The 24,673-nt window shown below is 40.9% G+C and overlaps 1 protein-coding gene across 4 annotated transcripts in view; it reads left to right on the forward strand.

Moving 5' to 3' along the window:
- Positions 1-24,673, forward strand: part of shn (schnurri) — a 68,199-nt gene that overhangs the window by 20,143 nt on the left and 23,383 nt on the right. For all 4 annotated transcript variants that reach the window (XR_011045555.1, XM_068380671.1, XM_068380672.1 and 1 more), the window contains exons 2-8: positions 3,417-3,482; positions 3,838-8,404; positions 8,704-8,839; positions 10,190-11,337; positions 11,637-11,826; positions 14,391-14,639; positions 15,188-15,368. Coding sequence is in view for 3 of the 4 variants with exons in the window: in XM_068380671.1 (XP_068236772.1) it covers positions 3,918-8,404; positions 8,704-8,839; positions 10,190-11,337; positions 11,637-11,826; positions 14,391-14,639; positions 15,188-15,368 (6,391 nt within the window). In the remaining variant the exon portion in view is untranslated. The remainder of the gene's footprint in view (positions 1-3,416; positions 3,483-3,837; positions 8,405-8,703; positions 8,840-10,189; positions 11,338-11,636; positions 11,827-14,390; positions 14,640-15,187; positions 15,369-24,673) is intronic.

The raw sequence follows: 24,673 nt of genomic DNA on the forward strand, positions 1-24,673 counted from the left end.
TGAGTGAATGGACATCTCTCTCTCTCTCTCTCTCTCTCTCTCTCTCTCTCTCTCTGAGTAGGTCACCCTCGGAACTACCGAAAGCGCAATCTTTTAGCCTGAAGGAAATTTTATAGCGGCTGGCTCTCTCTCTCTCTCTCTCTCTCTCTCTCTCTCTCTCCCCCCTTGGAATGGTTCGAACGTAGAACCCGTTCTCACCACTGTCATTATAAGAGACATTGATTGCAAATCATTTCTATTTTTATTTTCTTATTATTATTCCTTGTTGGTTTTAGTTAAGGCAATACCAGGCTCACAACAATAAGGATATAAGTCATGCCAGGATGCAGTTAATGGGAAGTTTAACCTTTGGTTGTTTTTAATTTGAACTGAATCTCTCTCTCTCTCTCTCTCTCTCTCTCTCTCTCTCTCCGATCACGCGACTCATTCCAATATTCGGTTAAAGGATGAAAATATAATTACGATGAAGCCCCGAGTCCAGAGATTTTGAATCTTTATATTTGATTACAGAACTTAGATAGTTTTTATTGATTAAATACTATCCGAGATTACTAAAATAATGCTGTCTGGATAATAGATTTGGATTAAAAATTCTATCCTGCTTAGCGGTGCCATACTTGAATAAAATACAAGGTCATCACTGTTTACTGAGGGACCTCCATGGTCCCAGCGATGGGCCACATGACATTAATTCCACAAGTGCATCCAAGTGCAGACACGCAATTGAAACTCAAAGATGGCCATTATGGTATTATAGTCAAACCATTCGATAGTGGCCGCTGAAAAGATCTCTTTGTCCGAACGTAAACACTTAGTTCATTTTTCCTTGAAGGAAACTTTCTTTAGAGACAAGTCGAATACCTTTGAAAACAACAATAAAGGAAGATTAAGAGATTAACACTAATACAGGGATAATTATCCTATTTTCCCTCACCCTTTCTTTGCAACTGTACTTGCTGGGATAAGATCACCTTAAATAACATCATCATCCTATATATATATATATATATACATATACATATACACATATTTATGTGTGTATATGTGTACATATATATATATATATACACATATACATATAGATATACTGTATATATATATATATATATACACACACATATATATATATATATATACACACATATATATATATATATATACTGTATATCTTATGTAGACTTTCCTTGGAGATTCTTTCCATCCATTGAATGCAATGCTTTCTCTTCCCTTCCACCAGTATTTTTCCAAAGGTGGGGATTTTCTTTCGTGCATATACGTTTTACACTGTTCTTCTTAAACATATTTGTTGAAGTCCTCGACAGCAGGGTGATACTTTGTTCTTTCTTGAAATTTAGGTTTTTCACATTCTTCTTGTGTGATCATTCAACATGCGATAGTTACATCAGTAAAAGGGCCGCTGTTCATCTTTATTGTGAAATACTTGTAAACACTGTATATTGTTTCCACGAGTTGATTAAGTTTCCAATCGTTCAAATTTGATAACTTATGCAGTCTTAAGCACTCTATTTTATACTCCAAGATCAACCGTTCTGGGGATTAAATACGGCTCACTGATCTTTGACTGATAAATTTGCCCTTGTGAGCTTCAAGATTTCAAACTCACCATCTTGCCAGTCTTATTACGACAATAGGATAAAACTTGCAAATAACCTGGGATTATAATTTAAAAAAAAAAATGTTGGTTCCAATTATCATTATAGAAATGAAACCTCTCCTCATGAAATATATATGTTCGACAAGAATAACAGGAGAGAGAGAGAGAGAGAGAGAGAGAGAGAGAGAGAGAGAGATAGAGATTGGATTTAACTTCTGGTTAATCGTTGCCACCTCTGGTTAATCCTGTGAGATTAGTCAAAAAGGAAGGACATCTGTCATAAAGCGGCTACCCTTTATCAGTTTCACTCGGTTTGGACAAGGTTTATACATATATAGACCTTAGGTTTGGATGGATCGTGTCTAAGTACTGTGTTCTTTTTTCCTTAAATTGGTCGAATTATTTTGACACGAGTACGCTATACAGTGGGTCAGAAATCGTCTCAGCGGCCACGACAGATTGGTTTTACTATAGGCTACACCCAAGGCCCGACACCGTCAAACCAAATATTCGTCACCTGCTGTGTATGTATTCAAGCATAAGCCAACAAGTCCCATAATTTAAAAAAGTATATAGATTCCTAGACCTATTTGTATGTCGTAAGTCGAACGACAATTCTAGCCCACTTTTGCTATTGAATCCGGCTCATAAGTTAGAACTGACGTCATGCATTTCTATGACCAGTTCAGATGCTGATCAAACTCTTAAAGGAGGAGATGGATTGGTGTAGTGTGATGCAGATATTCTTCAGACATTTAAATTTAGTTTGTCTCATGCATTGTAAGTTTTAAGACGAATAAAATCTTGGGCAGAACGCTGTGTTCAATATTCGTGGATTTGTTTGTTCTTGTTTTGTAGCTATCTTGAATATTATACCATACTAGTGTGCTCGACCCGTCAAGAATGAAGGCTTAATATTTATATAGATTTGCACGCACACTTACCGATTCAACCCTTCTCATCCTCTCCTTTTTTTTTGTAATTACAACACGGCAGTTGTTTCCGAGTGTACCTCTCGGGGTACCCTCTCTCACCAGGGTATGACAACTCTCACTTCCCCCACCCGATGGACGGGGAGAGACCGAGTAGTTATACGTCTGGCAATGCCGCTCGGTGTGACTGGAAAGATATATATATATATATATATATATATATATATTTGATACATTAATGTCTGGATTCTCTTAACGACCTCGGGATCAGAGCCCCAGGCAAAATCACACAAAGACAACAGCTTCTGACCGGCCGGGAATCGAATCCTGATCCAGTAAACTTGTATAAACATTGACATACCACTTGGCCACGGCTTGGGGTTCTGATCCTGAGGTGGTTAAGAGAATCCAGACATTAATGTATCAAAAATATTTGACTTATTTGAATATGAAAAACACGTCTAAATGTGCAAAATTATCACACACATATATGTGTGTGTGTGTATATATATATATATATGCATGTAATATATATATATATATATATATGTATATATATATATATATATATATTTGTATATATATATATATATATTTGTGTATATATATATATATATATGTGTGTGTGTGTGTGTGTAGCCAGACTTTTTCCTCATTGTATAGAGATTTTTAGACTCTCTCTCTCTCTCTCTCTCTCTCTCTCTCTCTCAATATTTTTCCACATTAAAACCAGTAAATCAATATTACAGAGCTTGTTTTTTGAAAGTCAATCTCCTAAGTTTTTCCTTTGCCAACAATAAAAGTTGTTTTGGTCTGATTAATTTTAGCAGTTTATTATTTTATTGTTTTAACAATAATTTTATTTACAGGTTATGCTGTTGGCCATGGTACTTATTGGACCACCAGAACTGCTAACATCTGAATTATCTATCATGGTAAGTCAGGAAAGAAGTGTATTTTGAGTTAATTAATTTGAATACCTCTTCATATCTTAGCCTTATAATATTAAAACCAACACAATTTTTTTACTGAAATATTTCGTAATTTCCAAGGAATTTTTTCATTCTAATGTATTTTTATTTAAGTTAGGTTGTTGAATTTTTCAGAATATAATGGAATTATTGAGTCAACTTTGGTATTAAAAAAAAACATGAACTTGTAAAATTTACTTAAATCAGTAATCATGTAATATGTACCAAAGACTAGAAGTATTTAAAATATATTTGTTTTCATATAAATAATATATACTAAGTATATTATTTTCATTACACAACTTTTCTGCATTTTCAGGCATTTGCTGATGGGTTTCCAGTGGTGGTTAAGCCGTAATTCGTGATGATGCCGAAGATCTCGTCTTCTGCTAGCATCCCATGGGTGTGATAACGTGCACGGCCCCCATGAACCCCACCGGCAATGTCACCTACACACATAAGAAATTCAAGCGGGCTGCCTCAGAGGCCAATGACAATGCTGCTGATCAGCAAAAACAGCAGTTGCAGCCTAAGAACGTACAGCCTCATGAGCGGGACATTGGGAAGCAAGAAAAAACAGAAGTTACTGAAGCCAGGCCCACCTCCATAACTCCTAGTAGCCAGTCTGCTTTGAATGGTCACCTTCCTGCTCAACCAGATAACTGTCAAGTAACTAGTAATGTAGGTGGTCATCTTGCTCCAACTGATGGTGATGAAGTGAAAAGAAAGACCAGTGGCAGTGTTGTTGGAAAGTACAAATGCGATTATTGTGGGGTATTCTGTGCCAAACCGTCAGTGCTGGACAAACATATCCGGACACATACAAATGAAAGACCCTACAGTTGTGATCATTGCCGTATCGCTTTCAAGACTAAAAGTAACTATCTTAAGCACACAAAATCTCGTGCTCATGTTCTTAAGTGTGATAACAGTGTACCAGATGGAGGAGAAGGACTTTTGGAGGCTACTGATGGTGCTGATACCAACAGGATTGATGTTTCCATGAGTCCCAGTGAGGACAATGTTAGTAGGTTGCAATTCCAGCAACAGCCGGCTGATTTATCAGTGGCAAAGTCCTCAGCAAAAGATTCTCTGCCAAGTGGTTCTGTTGCACCACCAACTCCCAAGTTACATCAAGAAGACTTGATAAAAGACAGAGGGAAGTCTTTGTACAAACCAAAATTCCGTGCTCAATATTCTCTTCAGGAAGATGATGTCAATAAGGGACAAATTCCTCCTCTTCCTCCTCCACCATTGCCTGTTGGGCATCAGCCAGCACCATCTCATGATGGCTCACAGACAGACTGTAACACGAGTAACCCTGTAACATATCATCAACCTCCTGCTACACCCAATACAAACAGCCACCCCAGTCAAAGCCGGCACCCTGTTAGCCCTGCTCATTTTCCTAAGCAGTGCCTCCCTCCACTTGACATCCGTGCCGCTGCTACAAATAAAAAAGAGGATTCAGCTTTAAGTGGTCAGAGAAGCTCTGGAGTAACACCCTCTAGTGCTAACACCCTTTGGAAAGGGATGAAATCACCCAGCCCAGAATTATTAGAACAACATATCACAAAATTGATTGTTGAGAACCAGGCAATCGTTGAAACTCACAATCCTTTGTGGTCTCGACGTTATCGACGCAATTCCAGTTTTGGTTCTTCATCCAGTGAAAGTGAGGGTTCGGGAAGTGGAAAGATGCGACGATGCAGTCTCATTGAAACTCCCAACAAGAATTCCAAGATAAATTCTGTTGGTACACCTGTAAGTTATGGTTTACCACAGCCACATGTTCGTGAAAGAAGTCACTCATCGACTGCTGAAGCACTAATGATTGAACCTCGATCTTCTTACAGCCCCAGTCTTCCACCTAACCCACACCTGCCTCTTGCTCAGTCTCCGGTCACCCTCATAAGTGCTTCCAAACCTTCCATATCATCACATGGACTTACTACCTCTTACTCTCAGTCTGACCCTGCCTTTGCTACCTCTCACATAGTCTTACATGAGCTTGACTCAACGGAGGGACCACGCAAGAGGAGCATTATGGATGGCTCAGGTGTTGTGCGAGACCCAGGGAAAAGTAGACTTCATTTAAAAAATCCAGAAGGATCAGTAATAAAAAATCTTCTTTTGACTGCTCAAGCTGGGATTGCTAGCACCCTCGATCAAAACTTTGAACGACTAGAGCAGAGTAGAATTGCTAATCAGAACTCATCTGCTTCTGCTGAAGTTGGCATGTATGCCTGTACTTGGTGCAGAACAAGATGCCATAGTCCAGAAAGCTTAGAGTATCATGTGAGGCATTGCTGTGGACATCGGCAAGGGGGAAGTGGAAGTGAGAGAGGAACCCCTGACTCCATAAAAAGTGGTGATGGAAGTAGGTGGTCAGGAGAACAAGATGTGGCACTGGATCTCCAGAAAAAAGATCGGTCAGATATATATGACCACGAACGTTCTTCATCAAGGGGTTCCTCTATTTCTGTCGGAGAATCCTCTCAGAGAAGAGGGTCTGATGAAGATGTAAAGTATCGATTAGATTTATCACCTCGTGTTTATGAAGCTATTTCTGATGGTGCTTCACCGCCGACAAAGAGACGAAAAATGTCTGATCCAGAGACAGCAAATCATGATAAAAATGTGTTTCTTTCACCAATTTTTTCCCCAAAAGGTCAAGTTGTAGGAAAAATGGAGTCTTCAATGAAAATAATGGATGAAATGGGGAAACCTAAGGGTAGCAGCCGTCATTTTTTTGGAGGGGAAGTCCAAATTTGTGATGGTAAGAATTTAAAAACAATGAGGATTGATCCTGGTCAGCAGCCTAGTCCTACTCTTGATATCTGCATTCCACCACATCAGCTAGGAGGAAGCATAGTCAGATCAGAGGTATCTGTTCCAACCTCGGTTGTGGTTACCATTGCAAAGTCAGGTCTTAATTCTGGAGGTACTATGGTTCAGGTTGAAAGTCAAATCAGCACCTCTTCTACCAAAACAGTACCCAGTCTCGTCAATTCATTGTTGCCTCAGGAGCAGTCAAGTGTTGAGGATTCTGTCCATCATAACAAAGTCAAATCTTTACCACATCCCACTACCATGTATCCCTCAGATCCTGCTCGATATCCATTTTCTCCTTTCCTCCAGTATGCCCCCCTTCTGCAGCTTCCCAATTTAACCATTCCTGGCATTCCTACACCTGACCTTAGAGATCTGCCTTATCCCATGAATCCTCCCAATGCTGCAAACCAGCCATTTCTTCATGGACAAGCCTCTCATACCCAAAAACAGAGCTCCTTCCAGTCACCTGTAGTTCATTCCAGAATTTCTCATTTAACTCTGCCACCAGGTACATCTCACCTGGGAGGTACTCCATTACTTCATGGAAATGCACCTGGTATAACAGCTGTACGCAGTAGCCTTGCTGGAGGCACTCATGGAAGTGGATTGAATGTCCCAATAAGAGACAAAGAGAAGGAACATCCCAGGAAATCCTCCTATCCTACTCTCATTCCTGTTGGGAATGAGAAAGTACCTTATGTTCCTGGCATTCCAGGACCATACTCTCAAGCAGGGAGTGTTGTACAGTCACATAGTATCCAAAAGAGCCCCCTGGCAGTATTTACTCCACCTGTGCCAGCTCCTTCTCTATCTCCAGGAACTTCAAAGGCTCACTTTGCATCCGTCCCAACGCCAGTTCCTTTGTTGGTGAGTGAAGGGAAGGAAAAACATCTTCCAGCCCCAAGAATAAGAGAAATATCAAGAGATCCATCAAGAACCCATTTAAAAGAATCGAGTCTATTTGTTGACTCTATAGTACAGTCTCCAAAGGTTATGTTACAGGTTCCTCAAAAAGATATGCATGGTCAGACAGACAGACCAGTGTTATCTAGAACCCAAATTAAGTCTTCAGAAATTAAACCTGTAAATCCAGAAATAAGAATACATCCCGTTATATCGTCACCAGTTATTTACCAAGAAAAAAAGGATTTAGAAAAGAAACAGTCCTATTCAGAGAGTCACGATTGTGAGAACTCAGTTGAGGAAAGTGCCAGCAATTCAAAAGATTTTCTACCATCACGAAAGCGTCCAAATTCTTTAGCTCTCAAACCACAGCCATTTATGCCTAAGTCAGATTCTTTGATTGGTACAACTTTAGTGAGTCCTGATACTCCAAGGCCCAAGAAAAGCTGTGTACAGATGCTTTTGAATGGCTCAGCTTATACCTATCTAGGTCATAAGGTGTCCACAAAGTCATACTTCTGTTGTATATATAGACAACAGCCTATGTATGTACCCCAGTCTACTGATCCTAAGCTTTCTATGTACTCAAATTGGCAGATAAAGCCAGCAGAAGATAACCCACTCGAGCTAACACCTTACCAGAGCTTGGGTCTGTATCAAAGCCGAAAATACAATCATGCATACACAATTGCCAGAGAGAAAGAACTTAATTTAATTCAGACTCATTCATCATACTGGACTTTTAAGGAGGAAAAAGAAAAACATAGGGAGAAGGAGAAAGCTGATGGTAACTTGAAAGTTGAGGAAAAGGAGGCAAAAGCTGGAAGTTCCCAAGCAAAAATATCTGAACATATTCCTACTACTGAAACAAGTGGACCATCCATCAAACGTGAGCCAGAAGACCCAAATGATGATTCTTCTTGCAAAACAGATGATGGAGAGGGGTTTGATGGATCAGCCAAACGCATAAAGATATTTGAAGGGGGTTTCAAAAGCACAGAAGAATATACTTATGTAAGAGGTAGAGGCCGTGGTAGATACGTGTGTGGTGCTTGTGGTATACGATGTAAAAAACCATCAATGCTGAAGAAACATATTCGTACCCACACTGATCTCCGTCCTTATGCCTGCACACATTGCTCTTTTAGGTGGGTATGGGGTAGTACAGTACTGTACTGTATCTTGTTATTTTGTTGCTGAGACAAGTCTAAAAAATTATTGTTAATGTGTGCAGTATTTGATGTATTTCCTGGTTTAGCAGTACAGTATATATTTTACATTCTAAACTTTCATCTTATTTTACAGTTGTCTTTAGAATTCAAGTAATGTAATTTTTAATCTTCCTTATTAATTTTTTGTATCATCAAACGACTAGTAAATAGATCTGTAGAAATATATTGACTTAATGGCTATAAAATTCTTGTAATTTTTATTGTCTTTTTTCTAGTTTCAAGACCAAGGGCAATTTGACAAAACATCTTCGCTCAAAAGCCCACTACAAACGTTGTGTAGAAATGGGTGTTGTTCCTGTACCAACAACTGTTGATGACAGTCATGTCAATGAAGAAGCTCTTGCTCTACAGGTAGATAAATGTAGTCATATATCTAATATTCCCCTTTTACAATTCTAGTATACTATCCTGATAACACAAGTACAATTTTATTCACAAGACTGATAGTTGTTTATCCAAGAAATCTAAAATCTTTATTTTTACTTTACGTGTAGTGTGTACATCAGTATTATTAGAGTTGCAATTTATGATTAGTGTTTTGCATTTGAGATTGGCATCCTTTCTCCAAGCTGTGACCAAGTTGTGGAATGATCTTCCCAATCAGGTAGTTGAATCAGTAGAACTTCAAAAGTCAAAGTTGCAGCAAATGTTTTTATGTTAAACAGGCTGACATAAGTCTTTTTATAGTTTATATACCTGTATGGCATATCTGTTTTGACGTTGTTACTGTTTTTAGAATGATTTATTGTTAATTTGGTCTCATCATTTATTTATTTCCTTTCCTCACTGCGCTATTTTTCTCCATTCGAGCCCTTGGGCTTATAACATCTTGCTTTTCCAACTATGGTTGTAGCTTGGCTAGTAATAATAATAATAATAATAATAATGATGATGATGATACTCTTTTGATTACTGTACAGTACTGTATACAAATACAAGACAAAAAGAAGGGTTGACAATAATCTTCAAACGGAATGGACATTATTTATATTTACTGTAGATCACAAACATGAGATTCAAAATTGATCTCAAAATATTGTAAAGAATGTCCATTTCAGAACAGTAAACATATTATAAATGAGTTTCGTTGCACAAAGTAACAACGCCATGGTCTTTGTCCTGTCATTGGATGGAATTTTTTCTTGCTAGCTGCCATTGTACAGTACTTGTCTGTTTCTTAAAGTTGAATTGTCCATGCAATTAATTGTCTAAGGTTATTATTATAAATTAAAAAGAAAAGATGATGGATTATAACAAGTTAATTTATTGTTGTAGTAACTTAGAGCATTATGCTTGATGTAAAAATTTAACAGAAATTATTTGAATTTTAATCAGCATTCAGCTTAAAAGAAAGACCTTGTAGAAAAATCCTCATCTGTGTCCCAAGTATAGTAAACAATTTTTATTGTTCCTGTCTCATTGTAAGATTTTAAAAGCTCCTGATACTTCTAAAAACTACAGTACTTTGATGTACATTTCTATTTTTATAGGGACCTTTGAATATAATAGATATAATATATAATTGTGTAAGTGGAAATACAGTATATTTGAGTGTTAGTGCTAGTGAATTATTTGTGTAAAATTCTATTGTTTTATATATAATAATATGTCAGAAGTTTTGGGGAACTTTCATTTCCAATGGTTACAGTACTATACACTTTTTGTAAATTTGTGTTTAATTACTTTCTCTTGTGTTTTTAGGGGAAAATGGAGCAAGACAGGATTGATGATGAAGATGACGATGATGATGATGAAGATGAGGATGATGATGAAGATGTTGATGAGGAAGAAGAAGAAGATGATATGATGGATGAAGATCAGTTTGAAGATGCTGATATTTTGAAAGAACAAGAGGAGTCAAATCTTTACAAGGAAAAATTGCTCACATCTGTCAAGGAACTAAATGATTCAAAAAAACCAGGAGCTGTTCCTTGTGTTCCTCCTGTTTCCAGGGCAGGTGTCTTGGTTATGCTGCCAAGCATCATCCCTCAAAAAGCAACAGGTGAAGGAAAAGGAACTAATGTTGATAATAGTGCAGATCCTTCCTCACGTGATTCTCCCATAGATCTTAGTGTTAAGAAATTGGCTGGTCCTTCCAGTGCTGTAGGACATGACAAAGTTCTACCTTTGAAGAAGCACGCAGTTCCTACGAGACCCAATTTTTTGCCCATTATGAGCAACTCTTCAGTAACAGATCTTAGGTCACCTGCTGGCAAGTTGGCATCTCCTGGTACGCCTTTAACACCCATTAGGGAACATCCGTCTGAAATTTTATCTCCTGTCACTGAGTCTTCATCTCTTCTGAAATCCATTTACAACACAACGTTGCGCATTTCTAGTGTTTCCTCAGGGGAGAGACAGAACATTGTACTAGATCCTACAAAGGAAAATGGTTGTAATAGCTTGATGTTTCAAGATTACTTAAAAGAAAGGGCAGTTTTGGAGTCGAACTTCAAAAGGCAGCAATATAAGAATTCGTCATCTGATACATCTCCGGACTCACCTCAAAGTAACCTGGTTCAGACTTCAACTGAAGTTAAATCATCATCTGCAGAAAATGAAACTCCAGAATTGTCTAAAAAATCAAAAGTTGATGCAGAGAACAAAGTCAAGATCAGTGGTGATGAATGTAAAAAAGATGGGAAAGAAGGGACTAGTCAAGGCTCAGATGTTGAGCAAATTCGATCATCCACACCTTCAAGCAGTTCTGCTACTTTTAACTCCAGCTTATCGCAAGGCTTATCTCGGATGCCTACGCCACCAGCAAACTTGACGGTTATGAATAGTGTTGGCATGGATACTAAAACTGCCTTTTTAGTACCAAGTGGAGTTGTTCCTTCACTTAGTAGGTAAGATGGTGAAGATTATTTTCATTATTATGGATGTACTGTATCGTGAATTCTGCATTACTGTATTGTATGCATAAACAGAGGTTTAGTATTTACAGTAACAACACTGGAAGTTTATATTTATCCTTTCATAGTTAATATTCAACTTACGAATGAATTTTTATTTGATTTCAAGTTTTATGAAGTATTGTACTCTACTCTATTGTAGGAACCTAATAGATTTGATATTCATAAATCTTGCATTTTATTTTTGTAAAACTTTTATATCATAAATAAGTCTTATTTATTTAATGTTTCAGACTTGGAAATGATGATGGAAAGTGTAAATGCAGCATATGCCATAAAGAATTTAATAAACAGGCACAACTAAGCATACACATGAACATTCATTATATGGAACGGCCATACCGATGCGATTCTTGTTCAGTGTCATTTAGAACAAATGGCCACTTACAGAAACATAAACGGTCCTTAAGTCATTATAACAAGGTAAGAGTCTCTCTCTCTCTCTCTCTCTCTCTCTCTCTCTCTCTCTCTCTCTCTCTCTATCTCTCTCTCTCTCTCTCTCTCTCTCTCACTTAACATTTAAAATATGCTTATTGTAGACATTCTTTGAGGGAAAGTTTACCTTTCAGGAAAATCTGGGACACCCCTTGAGTGTGCTGTCTCTTTTGTAATCTAATGAATTTTTAAGTGCAGATGCTGCTTTTTTATGAAAAACAGCACATCTAGCTCCAAACATATTCACACATTAAGTTTATTGTGTAAAACGCTTCTTAGAGGTATTGCATTATTGTTGAATTCCTAATAGTTGGAAAACTGGAGGGAGACAATGTGGTTATCATTACTGGATGGCCCTTCACACAGACCCTACTAAATGTTTAACTTCGTTATTGTGAAAGGTCTATCTTTTCAAAATAGAATACTGTATCCTGCAATAAAGAAAATGAGGAACATGGTGGTACTACACAGTAAAATTGATACAGTAATATGAATAATTGTTCATATCATGAAAAATTTGGCTTCTTAACCCTTTTACCCCCAAGGGTATTTGGAACTTTCCAACCCTTAACCCCCAGGCGTTTTTCTTTTTCAAGCACGATTTGCAATATGTTTTTTTTTTAGATTGCGCTGACAGCCTTAATTTTTGTCATAAGAGAGGTCAGGTTGGTCTCATTATTTAGGAAAAGGCCTGAAGTTTCCCTTAAAGTTATCAAAAATATGCAAAAAAAAAATGCAAATGGCAGTTTTTTGCAAGGACGTACCGGTACATCCATAGGGGTTAAGGGATGAGTTTTGTGAAACGTACCAGTACGTCCATTTGGGAGTAAAAGGGTTAAGATTGACATACAGTACAGTATGTGAGATTGAAGGAATTACATTGTACTGGGTATTGAAATTTCCTTAGAATCATGATGCTTTTCTTTAGATCTCCTTATCCTATGAATTATAGATAAATGCAGTTTAATCTTATGCATATCCCGTTACCCTTTCTGTATTCTTGACAGTTTCCAGATTGTTAAATTAATTACCATGTGAATGTGGCCTGCTTATCAATTATTCCGATTTCTTTTCAAATTGGAGAATATGCGACATTCATTACCCTTATTTCTATCTCATTTTAAATGTTTTTCTGTTTGAAAGGTTAATATAAGTCTTGTTTCTTAGTTTATATATAACATATCTATTGAACATTATTAGCGATCTTAAGATATTTTATAATGTTTTTTTGTATTTTTCATTTATAGTTTATTTGTTACTTCTCTATTTCCTTTCCACACTGGGATGCTTTCCCAGTTGGAGCCCTTGGGCTTATAGGATTCTTCTTTTTTAATTAGGGTTGTAGCTTGTTTTGTAATAATAGTGATAGAAATATGTTGCACCTGATATGATTGGAAACTGATCAACCTTACATTATTACCAAAATTTTCTGCAAGATTTGCAAACAACGCAGAAACACAATTCTTGATACATGTCGGCATTCAAACAGGAGCTTATCCCGTTAATTCAGTGCCATTTGTTAACTGTAGACTGACATGAATCTTAAACTTACAATTGACTGTTAGACTAAAAATTTAAATATTTGTCTTTGGAAGTTTGTACAGGAATTACATCACCAGAATTTCTTTAGATATACTTGACTGTATCTACTGCTAGGTTATTTCATGATAAGATTATTAGATTAACTTGGAAAAGTTGTTTAGTAAGAGGTTTGTTTGAGGACTGTATGACTAAGACAGGCCAGGATAAAATGTTACTTAGCATGGTGTATATTTGAAGGATGATAGAGGTTCTATGTACAATACTTAATTTGTAATTTGAAAGTGATTACATCATAGGATGTAATTAGTTTATGTATTTTCCTCTAATGCCCCTTATGTTAGCTAGACTTCAAACATCGTCTAAGGTGACATGACATCCAATAAACTATGTTGCTTAGATACCATTTTACAGTATACTGTAGAACAATATTTTGTATCAAGTGTAAAAAATTTTCGGTACTTTTTTTGGGTGTGGTTAAATAAAGAATATATGTGAAAGCTATTTATTTTTATTGATTACAGTACTCAAGTGAATACATTACTTGAATTTTTAAACTGCTTTTGATTCTTTTGTGCTCATTACCTTTTGATGGTATTTCCATCAACTGCCAAGCTTTGAAATTCTCTCTCTGCCTTTATTTCCACCGACCCTTACAATTTTCTTGTTGTTTCCACCAGGCCTAGACTGGATATAGATATCAGGCTGTTAATCTCATCTGCTTAGAATTCAATATAGAAATAGGTAAAAAAATAGGATTACCTGTTATCTATCTCTTTTATTTGTCAAAACCTTTACAGTATTTGATTTTATTTACTTGTGTATTTTTATTCTGTACTTTTTTTATGTACAGTATCATACAGTAAACTGTTACTTCATAAGCAAAAGTGTGTACTGTACAGTGTAATGATACTGTTATTATTAAGAAACATAGGAGTATAGTTTCTCATTATTGGTTACAAGATTAAGGTGTACGAAACTTTAGTTTTAAAAGTTCACCAAATTTTTCACAGGTTAACATGAACATGACCTTTGGGACGCCAAGCACTGACAACCCCCGTCCCTTCAAATGTCACGACTGTAAGATAGCTTTTCGTATTCATGGTCACCTGGCTAAGCATCTCCGCTCAAAAATGCACATAATGAAGTTGGAGTGTCTTGAAAAACTACCCTTTGGGACTTATGCGGAGATTGAGAGATCTGGAGCCAATCTCAATGAAATTGACACCACAGATTGTGATAATTCTTTGGAAAGTTTACAGGTTTGTTCTGCAAAATTATGTTTCAAGTAATTATGTTTTATAGACAAGACATGCACAAGTCATCATTTAGAATACTGTAGCTTCCCATTTATGTAATGTAAAATGTAGTAAGTCTGTATGTGCATGTAAACTAATGCTGGCAGGTCTTATCAAATATTTATTATTGCTACTGTATTTCCTCCATATAACTCGTTCTTAATAATATTATGATATATTGTTTCAGATGTAGCAATCTAAATACAGGTACAACTTATTTCTACATTCCTTGTCTCCAAATTGCTTATCAGTCCAAATGGTTTAACCTCGTCACATAAGAACATACCTCTTTTTGGGGTGGTTTCTAATATAGGAGATGCACATATTGAAATCCATTGTTTTGGACAAACTTCATGTCCACTTGTTTTTAACAACTCCCAAGTATAATTTGATCAATAGGTGTTAGAAAAACATCAAAAGAATTTTTATTTTTATTTTAAGTTCCTTTGAAATATTAGATTTTTTAGTTTGGTACAGCACAGAAAAAATTGCACGCGATTATCTTTTTTCAGTCGATGGCAACACGTTTGTATGAAAAAGAGCCAACCAAGTTGGCAGCTTGGCAAACTTCACAGAAGAGACTCCACCACCGAGTACGCACCGTCAGCAACTCCTCAACAAACTCAGATGACTATCCACTTCAAGATGAGCAGGATGATCCTTTGTCTGGATGTGGAAATGATGAAGACACTGGTGATTATATTTTCTGTGTTCTGTAGTTTATTTTGAATTTTTTTGTCCTAGATATTTTTCAGATGAATGTTGAATCAAAACTAAAATTGAAAAAAAAATTGATAGCACTTTTGCTAGGTTACCAGTATTTCCGACATGAATGATTGTGATAAACAGAATTTCAAGGTTATGAGACCTCAAAAATATTTGAAACTTGACATATATAAAAAAATTTGTCATTTCAAACAAAATCCTAATATAATTTCACTTGCCCATTAATATTCAATGGTGCAACTAATCAAAGCCTTGTGAAATATCCAAAATCTATAGTGGTTGAACTTCCCTCACCAGTTTTCTGGAAGCAATGCTGTTTGTGCTACTGCAGAATGGAATTTGTTGTAGCATAATGAAATTTTTTTTTATATCGGCAGGGCATTCAGTAAGCATAGTAAAGGAATTAGATGTATAAGTGTTAGTATGTTTACTAGGTAGGTTATGCTTGCTTCTTAAATGGGGAAAAGCAATTATTGACATATGATGCATTATAATCTACTGGACAACATTTTGTTTGCAGTATCCAAAGAAATATGAGTCAATCAAGTGAACCCAATTCCATTAGAATATACAATAGCCCAGGCAAGTTAATTAAGGAGCCTAAGATGTTTAGGAAGGTTTTAATGGCAGCTTTTTACAACAGATTCATATGTAGATTCAGGACTTTCGTTAGTTCTCACCAACTTTCTTTTTTCACTAACTATACTTGTGTAGTCTTTGTCAGGGATTTTAATTAGTCCTGTTCAGAACTATACATTCAGGAAACCATTGAGTTTGGGATTGGCTGCCTTTACAATGAAAGCTAAACATATTGGCAGGAAGTTGACTGACACAATAAACGGATTTTGAGCGAAGCGAAAAATCTATTTTTGGGTGAGATAGCCATGGCGTCCTGATGGAAGGTTCCTGTTTGGTAGCTTCCTTGGGTATAAGACTACTAAGATATTCCCAGAGAATTTAACCACAGGTTATCACAGAATTCTAACTTCTGGAGCGAGTATCTCAAAGGTTTCCCTTTAAGACATCGTAATACAACAGGGGACACGCATGTCTGGTCGTGCCACATAGCTATCTCCACCCCGAACAGAGTTAACGCTTCGGTGTGAAAGGGCTGAGAATAGCTGGGAGCCGTTCCACAGCTAATCTCACTCGTGGCTACTACTGATACTCGAGACGTAAACAAACGGACGCCATTGCTCTAATGACGTCACGCGCGTCTTTATCCTGGCGCCAGTTGCTGCCCATCACCATGATACAATTGTGTAGGGTGGGAGCAAACTGAACGAAGTAGTAGGGAGGGTCCATCAGGACGCCATGGCTATCTCACCCAAAAATAGATTTTTCGCTTCGCTCAAAATCCGTTTTTTGGGCTCAAGCCATGGCGTCCTGATGGAAGAGTACCAGAGAATCAATGTATCGTGGTAGATTTTCCCCCAGAGTTAAGTGCCTAGGCATTGACAAAACAGCAAAGTAATCTTAGGTAAGAACCATAGGAACGAAATATCCTGCCCCCCATTGGTAGGAAGTTCCCATGGGCTATGCCGACGTCAAAGTGGTATTGAAGGGCTATTCATCTTGACAGAAGAACTTTTAAGAGCTTAGAGATGAAGCAGAATGTTTGATATTTGTATAGGAACATTCTGAAGTAGGACAGTGGTGGTTGGGCACTGTGTGTAGAGTTCATCTCCTGATTATCAGAAGTAAGTATTCGTGTAGGAACCTTACTGAGGCAAGGTGAATATAATTTAGGAATAGACATCCTAAATTCTTCATGACCATAAGAAAGGAGGAATAAATAAAACTATGACAGTATGTATTTCATAGTAAGTAGGAGCTGAAAGAGACGCATAAGTAATAAAATAGAAATTTTATTTCACAATGCAGAAATTAAATAATTTACAGCAAAAGTAAAGTTCATTTACAGTAATAATAATGTACATAGAAATAAAGGCTTGCTCTTGAATCTGAAAGGGAATTTCAGGATTAGTAGGTACTCGTTCTCGAGGAACGCAAGTCTTTAAATAACACATCATGCTCAAGGCATGCGGCACTTGTGTGACACTATGACATTTCACCTGGGATAAGAACAGTTATAAAAGCACTAAGTGTTTTTAGACATCACTATGAATCACTCGAGGGTCAACATAGGCACCCGAAGAGTTAGAGTCCCAAGTAACTCACTGTTCTACGCAGAGTTAGGTGCAGGTTTCATAACACTACCTGCGGCTACCACAAAATGTTTGATTTCGTGCACTTGTTTCGCATAATGTTTAAAGAAAACTCGCGAGGACTTCCAGCCCGTAAAGTTTTTAAGGCTCTCAAAGTCCATGCTCTGAAAGAAGTTCAGAGAAGATGCCACTTTTCTAGGATCATGACCAGCGGGTGTACTGTTCGGATCCGCTCTGCGAATGAAGTAGGTGATTTTCGCTCTTAATTGTTTCAGTGACAGGTCGCTGCCCGATGTTTCTCCTTTGAAGAGTTGGCCTCCACCAAAGTTTGAAGTTCTGCGAAGATAGACCTTGAGGCTCTCTACTGGACATAGAGAGACATCCTCCTTCAGGGGGCATATTCTCCAAGGGCCCCATCTTTTGGTGGGTAATTCATTTTTGGCGAGAAACGTCGGATCAGGGGAGAGGGTCACTTCTCCTGAATCAGCAAACAGGGTGTGTCCCTCTTCTCTTGATAATGCCACTATTTCGCTGACTCGAGCTCCCGAGGCGAGAGCAAATAAAAATATAACTTTCTGAGTCAGATCCTTGAGGGGGCATGAATCATTGTCCAAGTTGGAGGCGAAATGGAGCACCTTGTCTAGTGACCAGGAGATCGGTTTCGGAGGGGGTGCTGGGCGTAGGCGAGCACATGCTTTCGGCAGTTTGTTAAAGATGTCGTTGGACAGATCAATTTGGAAAGCATATAGAATTGGTCTAGTCAAAGCCGATTTGCAGGTTGAAATCGTATTGGCTGCTAATCCTTGTCCATGAAGGTGAATGAAGAAGGACATACAGAAATCAATGGTGATTTCTTTAGGATTTTTTGCTTTAACAAAGGAGACCCATTTCCTCCAGGATGATTCATATTGCCGTCTCGTGGATTCGGTCTTGTATTCCTCTAGGAAGTCTAGACTTTTCTTCGAGATCCCAAACCTCTTCTTTGCGGCAAGGGAGAGAAAATCATGAGATGAAGGTCCTTGATTTTCGATGATGAAGCGAAGACAGTCGACTTCTGTACTTGCTGAGAGAGAACTGGGCCCGGGAGAGGGATCAGCTTGGGCTGCAGCTCCAGGACCAGGGGGTACCAGTTGCTCCGGGGCCACTTGGGAGCCACTAGGGCCGCTGTCCCTTTGAAGGTTCTCAGTTTGGAGAGGACTTTCAACAGAAGGTTGGTGGGAGGGAACAGGTATATCTTCGACCATCTGTTCCAGTCCAGTGACATGGCGTCCACCGCTTCTGCTTTGGGGTCCTCGTACGGGGCTACGTACAGAGGAAGTTGATTGTTGTCGCTCGTTGCAAAGAGATCTATCTGAAGTTCTGGGACTTGATGAGAGATGAAGGAGAATGATCTTGCGTCTAGAGACCATTCCGACTCTATCGGGTTTGTCCGAGATAGAGCATCCGCTGTCACGTTGCGGAATCCTTGTAGGTGAACTGCAGACAGGTGCCACTTCTTCTTCTCCGCCAGACGGAAGATTGGGAGAAGCACCTGATTTATCTGGGGCGATCTTGAGCCCTGGCGATTGAGACAACGAACTACCACCGAGTTGTCTAGGGTTAGACGGATGTGGATCGAGGGCGGCGGGGATAGCTTCTTCAGAGTAAGAAGGACCGCCATGGCCTCCAAGATGTTTATGTGGAACGTCTTGAATAGTGGAGACCAGGTCCCTTGAGCTTGTTTCAGGTGGGAGTGACCTCCCCAGCCCTCCAGTGAGGCATCCGTGTGGATGTTGAGTGATGGAGGAGGGTGTTGGAGAGGAATGGACCTTTTCAGGGCCATTGCTTCCGACCACGGCTTTAGGAGGCGTCGAAGTCTGTTTGGAAGCCGTCTCTTGAGGTCTCTTCGAGCGATGGATGCCGATCGTCTCCAGACTCCCGCGGCATCCTTTAGCTGTGCACGAAGCACTGGGTTTGTCACTGAGGCGAATTGTAGAGAGCCTAGAACTCGTTCCTGCTGTCGTCTTGAAATGCGTTTGGATTTCAGTAGTCGCTTGACAGACCCTGCTATTTCCTTCCTTTTCTTCTGGGGGATGGAAAGGCGGTGTGACTGAAGATTCCAGTGGATTCCCAGCCACTGAAACTTCTGAGCCGGAGAGAGGCGAGATTTCTTCTCGTTGATCTTGAATCCCAGGTGTTCTAGGTACTGGGTAACTTCGTCGCAAGACTTTGTACACTCTTCGGGCGATGGAGCCCAGACTAGCCAGTCGTCGAGGTAGGCCATCACCTGGACGTTTCTTAGGCGGAGCTGTTGTACTATGGCATCCGCCAGCTTTGTGAAGATCCGAGGGGCCACATTGAGGCCGAACGGCATGGCCCGGAAGGCGTAGCTTTTCCTTTGGAGTCGAAATCCTAGGTAGGAGGAAGCGTGATGGTTCATTGGAATGTGCCAATAGGCATCCGCCAGGTCTATAGAGACCGTGTAGGAACCTTGAGGCAGAAGGGTCCTTATTTGTTGAAGCGTCAGCATCTTGAATTTGTTGTTCTCTATGAACTTGTTGAGGGGGGATAAGTCCAGAATGACTCTGAGCTTGTCTGAGTCCTTCTTGGGAACGCAAAACAGTCTCCCTTGGAACCTGGTGGACTTTACCTTCCTTATCACCTTCTTGTTCAAGAGGTCTAGAACATATTCTTCCAGAATGGGGGTCGATTGTTGGAAGAACCGCTGGAAGATTGGGGGTGGTTGCACCCAACTCCAGCCTAGACCGTTCTTGATGATGCTGTGTGCCCAAGGATCGAAGGTCCAACGATCCTGGAATTGGCGGAGTCTTCCTCCCACCGGAAGCACTTCATTGCTTCTGGTGTCCCGAGGACTTGTTGCCTCGGCCGCTAGCTCCCTTTCCTCCTCTACCTCTGGAGGGACGACGAGAGGCGTCTCTGCTTGCACCCCTGGACGAGCCTCTACCTCTGGCATGAAAGGTAGTGGATGGCTGCTCAAAGGCAGGGGTGAAGACCGGTGACTGTGACAACACCGGTTGGGGGACCAATTGAAAGGTCTGTTGTGGTTGGGCAACCACTTGGGAGGTAGCGGGTCCCGGAAACTGACGTCTTTGTTGACGTTGCTGGGGTTTCGGCTTTTGAGGTTTCCTCTTAGGCTGAGGTCCATCGTCCTGAGAGGTTTTCCTTTTTCTGGACATGCCCCACTTGTGGAGAAGGTTCCTATTCTCCGTGGCGGCTCTGTCCGTTATTTCCTTGACAAGGTCAGAAGGAAACAGGTGCTTTCCCCAGATGTTGGAGGAAATCAGCCTCCGGGGTTCGTGTTTCACGGTGGCACCGACAAACACGAATTCACGACAGGCTCTACGAGCCTTTATGAAATGGTACAAGTCCTTCATTACCGTGAGTAAGTGGGATTTGGCCAGTACCATGTAGTGATCGGGTACTGCTGTGTCACAGGCCATAATTTCAAGTTGGACTTGATGAGAAAGAGATGCCGCAAGCCTCTCCTTCGTGTCTTGTTCCCGGCGAAGGAGGTGATCATTGAGCTTAGGGAGGTCTTCATTAAACTGACGTCCGGCGACGTCAGGATCGAGCCTACCCACGACGAAAGTATGTTGGACATCTTTCCATTGTCTAGTGTCAGGGGGTGTCACGATGGAGAAGGGTCTGCACTCCTCCAGTGCAGGGCAGGGTTTTCCTTCTTCCGCCGCTTTAAGGCATGCAGCCAAGGCCTTTTCCAAAAATGGAAGAATCGCAGTGTCAGGTGCGACATATGTAGGATGCTTCTTGCTCAAGGCAGGAAGCTTAGAGCAGGTAAAGCCCCTGCTCTTAAATGCGGAGGCTAGCATAGCCTGGGCCTTTGCGAGATCGAACACTATCTCTTCTTTAGGTTCGGTCTCCTCCTTCGAGGCAGGTTCGGAACGAAGCCGGACGTAACAGTCCGGGTAGGCCTCGAAGCTTGGGAAGAATTCCACATCTTCCAACGGGACCGTGCCGATTTTGTCACTAACAAAGATTCTGCCGGTCGCAATAACCATATGCTCTGCATACCTCCACGGATTGAGATCCTTGACCAAGATCTTCTTCGGTTCTCTGGATCCAATCATAGACCTGATGGACTCCTGGTTCTCCTTCAGTCTGTCGTCCATGACGGCTCTAATCAGTCGGATCAGTTCTTGGGTCGAAGAGGAAGGATCCGGGGTCGAGGAGGTAGACGGGATGGACACATCCGTCGGTGTAGGAGTAGGCGGAGGGATGGACGAGGGAGTAGCTCCAATCTCCGACTCGGTGTATTCCACCTTGTCTTCGTCCTCTTCGGCTCCTTGAGCCATAAGCGTCTTCTCCGTGTCTTCCGAGACGTCAGAGATCTGTTCATCATCCTCGGAATCTAAACGACACTCGTGCATGGACTGAGCCATGACCACATCAGGTTCCACCGTAATTTGGACAGTGGGGATTGCTTCCTTTGGAACCACTGAGTCAGGGGAGGCCTTAGGGAACAACAGGGACCTCAGTTCTTCGGTGGCCAGGTACGGTCCAGTAGCATTTCTCTGAAAACCACGCACCCACTTGCGCAGTTTTTCACGAGCAATGTCTCTAACCTCCGCTGAGGGAGGGTTATGGAAGGCCTCAACTAGGTAGGCCTGGCAGACCGTACATTCCAGTGGATTCCAGAACTTCCAATCCCCTTTCTTGTCTGAGCAAGGGGCGTGAGTCCTGCACGCCGTATGTCCGTAAAACTGCAAGCGTTTCACAGCACAGTATGCGAAATCGCACTTCATCTGCTCCTCCTGTGGAAGAAAGAGAAAATGAGTATGGGGGAGTCATAGGAATGGCTCTCAAATTAAGTTAATATTAATCATTAATTTTAACTTAAAGAAGGTGTGATGCATAGAGAATGAAACAGTAAAGGAGAACACGCTCCATGCATCTCGCCCGGCTGGTTACCATAGGCTTGGTCCTGGGATAATCCAAATGACCGAGATCATTGGATATAGTTTCCTAGGATTCCCATTATATTGGAACTCCATGGAAAGCCAAGGACAAGGTTGGGATCGAATTCATTCGGTTCCCAGATAAGAGCCAGAAGGTCTCATTAAGGGAAACTGCTTCTGGCAACCAGCCGCGCTAAGATGCACATAGCATGCTGGAAATAGAAGAATGCAAAGAGACAGCATGATCACTAATAGAGCAGTACTAGGTACTGATCTTAGAAGCAAAGCAGCTTATCTATTTGCAAGGTAGGGCTATCTTAGTCTTATGATAGCTACAGAGAGGGGGTGCAAGTATTCTTGACGCCTCCGGGGCATCCGGCAAGCCGCCGGCACGCCGGAGCTCGCTCCAGCATAGATTCTGGCACTAGAACAGACAATTTTCAAAGTCAGTTAGATACCAGGATGGCGGCCGCCGGCACAACGGCGGCACGCCGGCAGGGAGCGGCGGCTCCGGCAGCCGGAGGATGCCGGATTGGTGACTGGGGTAAGGATGGTACAGGTAGTATCGGGTTGCCGGCAGTATATGCCGGCACTCCGGAGATCGACCGGCAAGCGGACGATTAGATAGGAGTAGGAGAGCTGCCGGTAGTAGCCGGCGGCAGCCGGCAGTCCCTCGGTACACGGGGGGCTAGCGGCAAGGGTAGGAAGTCACCAAGAGGGAGGCAGGTATTGCCGGCAGAAGAGGCGGCAAGAGACCGGCACCCGGATAGATAGAGAGACAGGGGGAGGGGGGGAAGGATGCAGGAAGTACCTTCAGGATTCCAGACATCCCTCCCCCTCCCTGAGGGGGTGTACCCATGATAGAGACAGGCTCTATCATCCATAAGCAGGGGTCACTAGGGACCGGGAGCAGGTAGCCCAAGGGAGGACTAGGGAACACCCAAGAGGGGGGGGGGAGACTCCCCTATGCAGAGCTACACTAGTAACTAACCTTATAGGACACTATGAAGGTATATGTACCAGAGCGGACAGCACAGGGAAGCTCGGGTAGCCCTACTCATCCACCCTAAGGGGGATTTGTAGGACAGGGGACAGATGAGTATAAACTAACCTAAGCATAGGCTAGGCTATACAAGAGATAGGTGGGGAGGGAGAAGAGAGGGGTCTTCATAGGAAGGGTTTCTGTACCAGAGCGGCCACAAAGGGAAGGGAGGACACTCCCTAACCTAAGATTAGGCTGATCGGCTAAAACGGTGCAAGAGTACAGTTTCAGCATGGAACAGAGAAACCTTCCTAACCCGGCCTAGATCAGGGCTAAAAGTCCTGAACTAGGCAAGGAAGAAGACGTATCGCTATCGCAGGAAAGTCGTAGACTATCCTAGCCATAGAGGTAGGCTAGCCTAACCTCACTCTCAGACGCAATCCTAAAGGGGGTTCATTCCTTTAGGGAGGACTGAGAGGCGATATAATACTCTATTAGACAATAAATCCCTTTACTCAGAAAAGGGATCAAGGCTAATTAGAGGGAGTGCCAAGGCAGGGGATGAAGGAAGCATATAGGGGTCCTAAGGTTAGGTTAGGCTAGTAAGGATCACTGACTAGCCTATCCCCTTTATGGTCCCTGAAGGCGAAAACATTTGCATCACTAGTCAAAAGTATTGTAAAATAATAATGCCACTATCTTCATAACTTAGTCTAGGATCACTGATAAATCATGCATGAACACTTGTATATAGGCTCCTGGCCTGGGGGCTATAGTAGCCGACTGGTACGAGGTCAATCGATGACCGATAAAAGCGTCTAAACACGATATAAAAGTTCCTAGCTATGAAGACTAAATAAACTAATGTATTCGATTAGTATATAAGGCCGGAAGCGTTGTTGTGGCTAATTAAATAGGACATGCAAAACAACAACGACGCCATAAAATGGCGGGTCCGGTAGAGGCACAGCTCTGCCACAAAACATCAATTATTTCGCGAAATAATATTTACTTTACGGCCAGAGCTTAATTAAACAATACTGGAACCTAGTACTCAACTTTCCAGAAGAAGGCGAGGCTGAAGGTAACGACATAGCGAAGATGCAAAGCGATAAAGTTCACACAAGGGAAAATCCGTCTCAGTAGGGCAGCTACTAAACAAAGGATAAAGACGCGCGTGACGTCATTAGAGCAATGGCGTCCGTTTGT

This window comes from Palaemon carinicauda, chromosome 9 (genome assembly GCF_036898095.1).
Source record: "Palaemon carinicauda isolate YSFRI2023 chromosome 9, ASM3689809v2, whole genome shotgun sequence".
In the NCBI taxonomy this organism is placed as follows: Eukaryota; Metazoa; Arthropoda; class Malacostraca; order Decapoda; family Palaemonidae; genus Palaemon; species Palaemon carinicauda.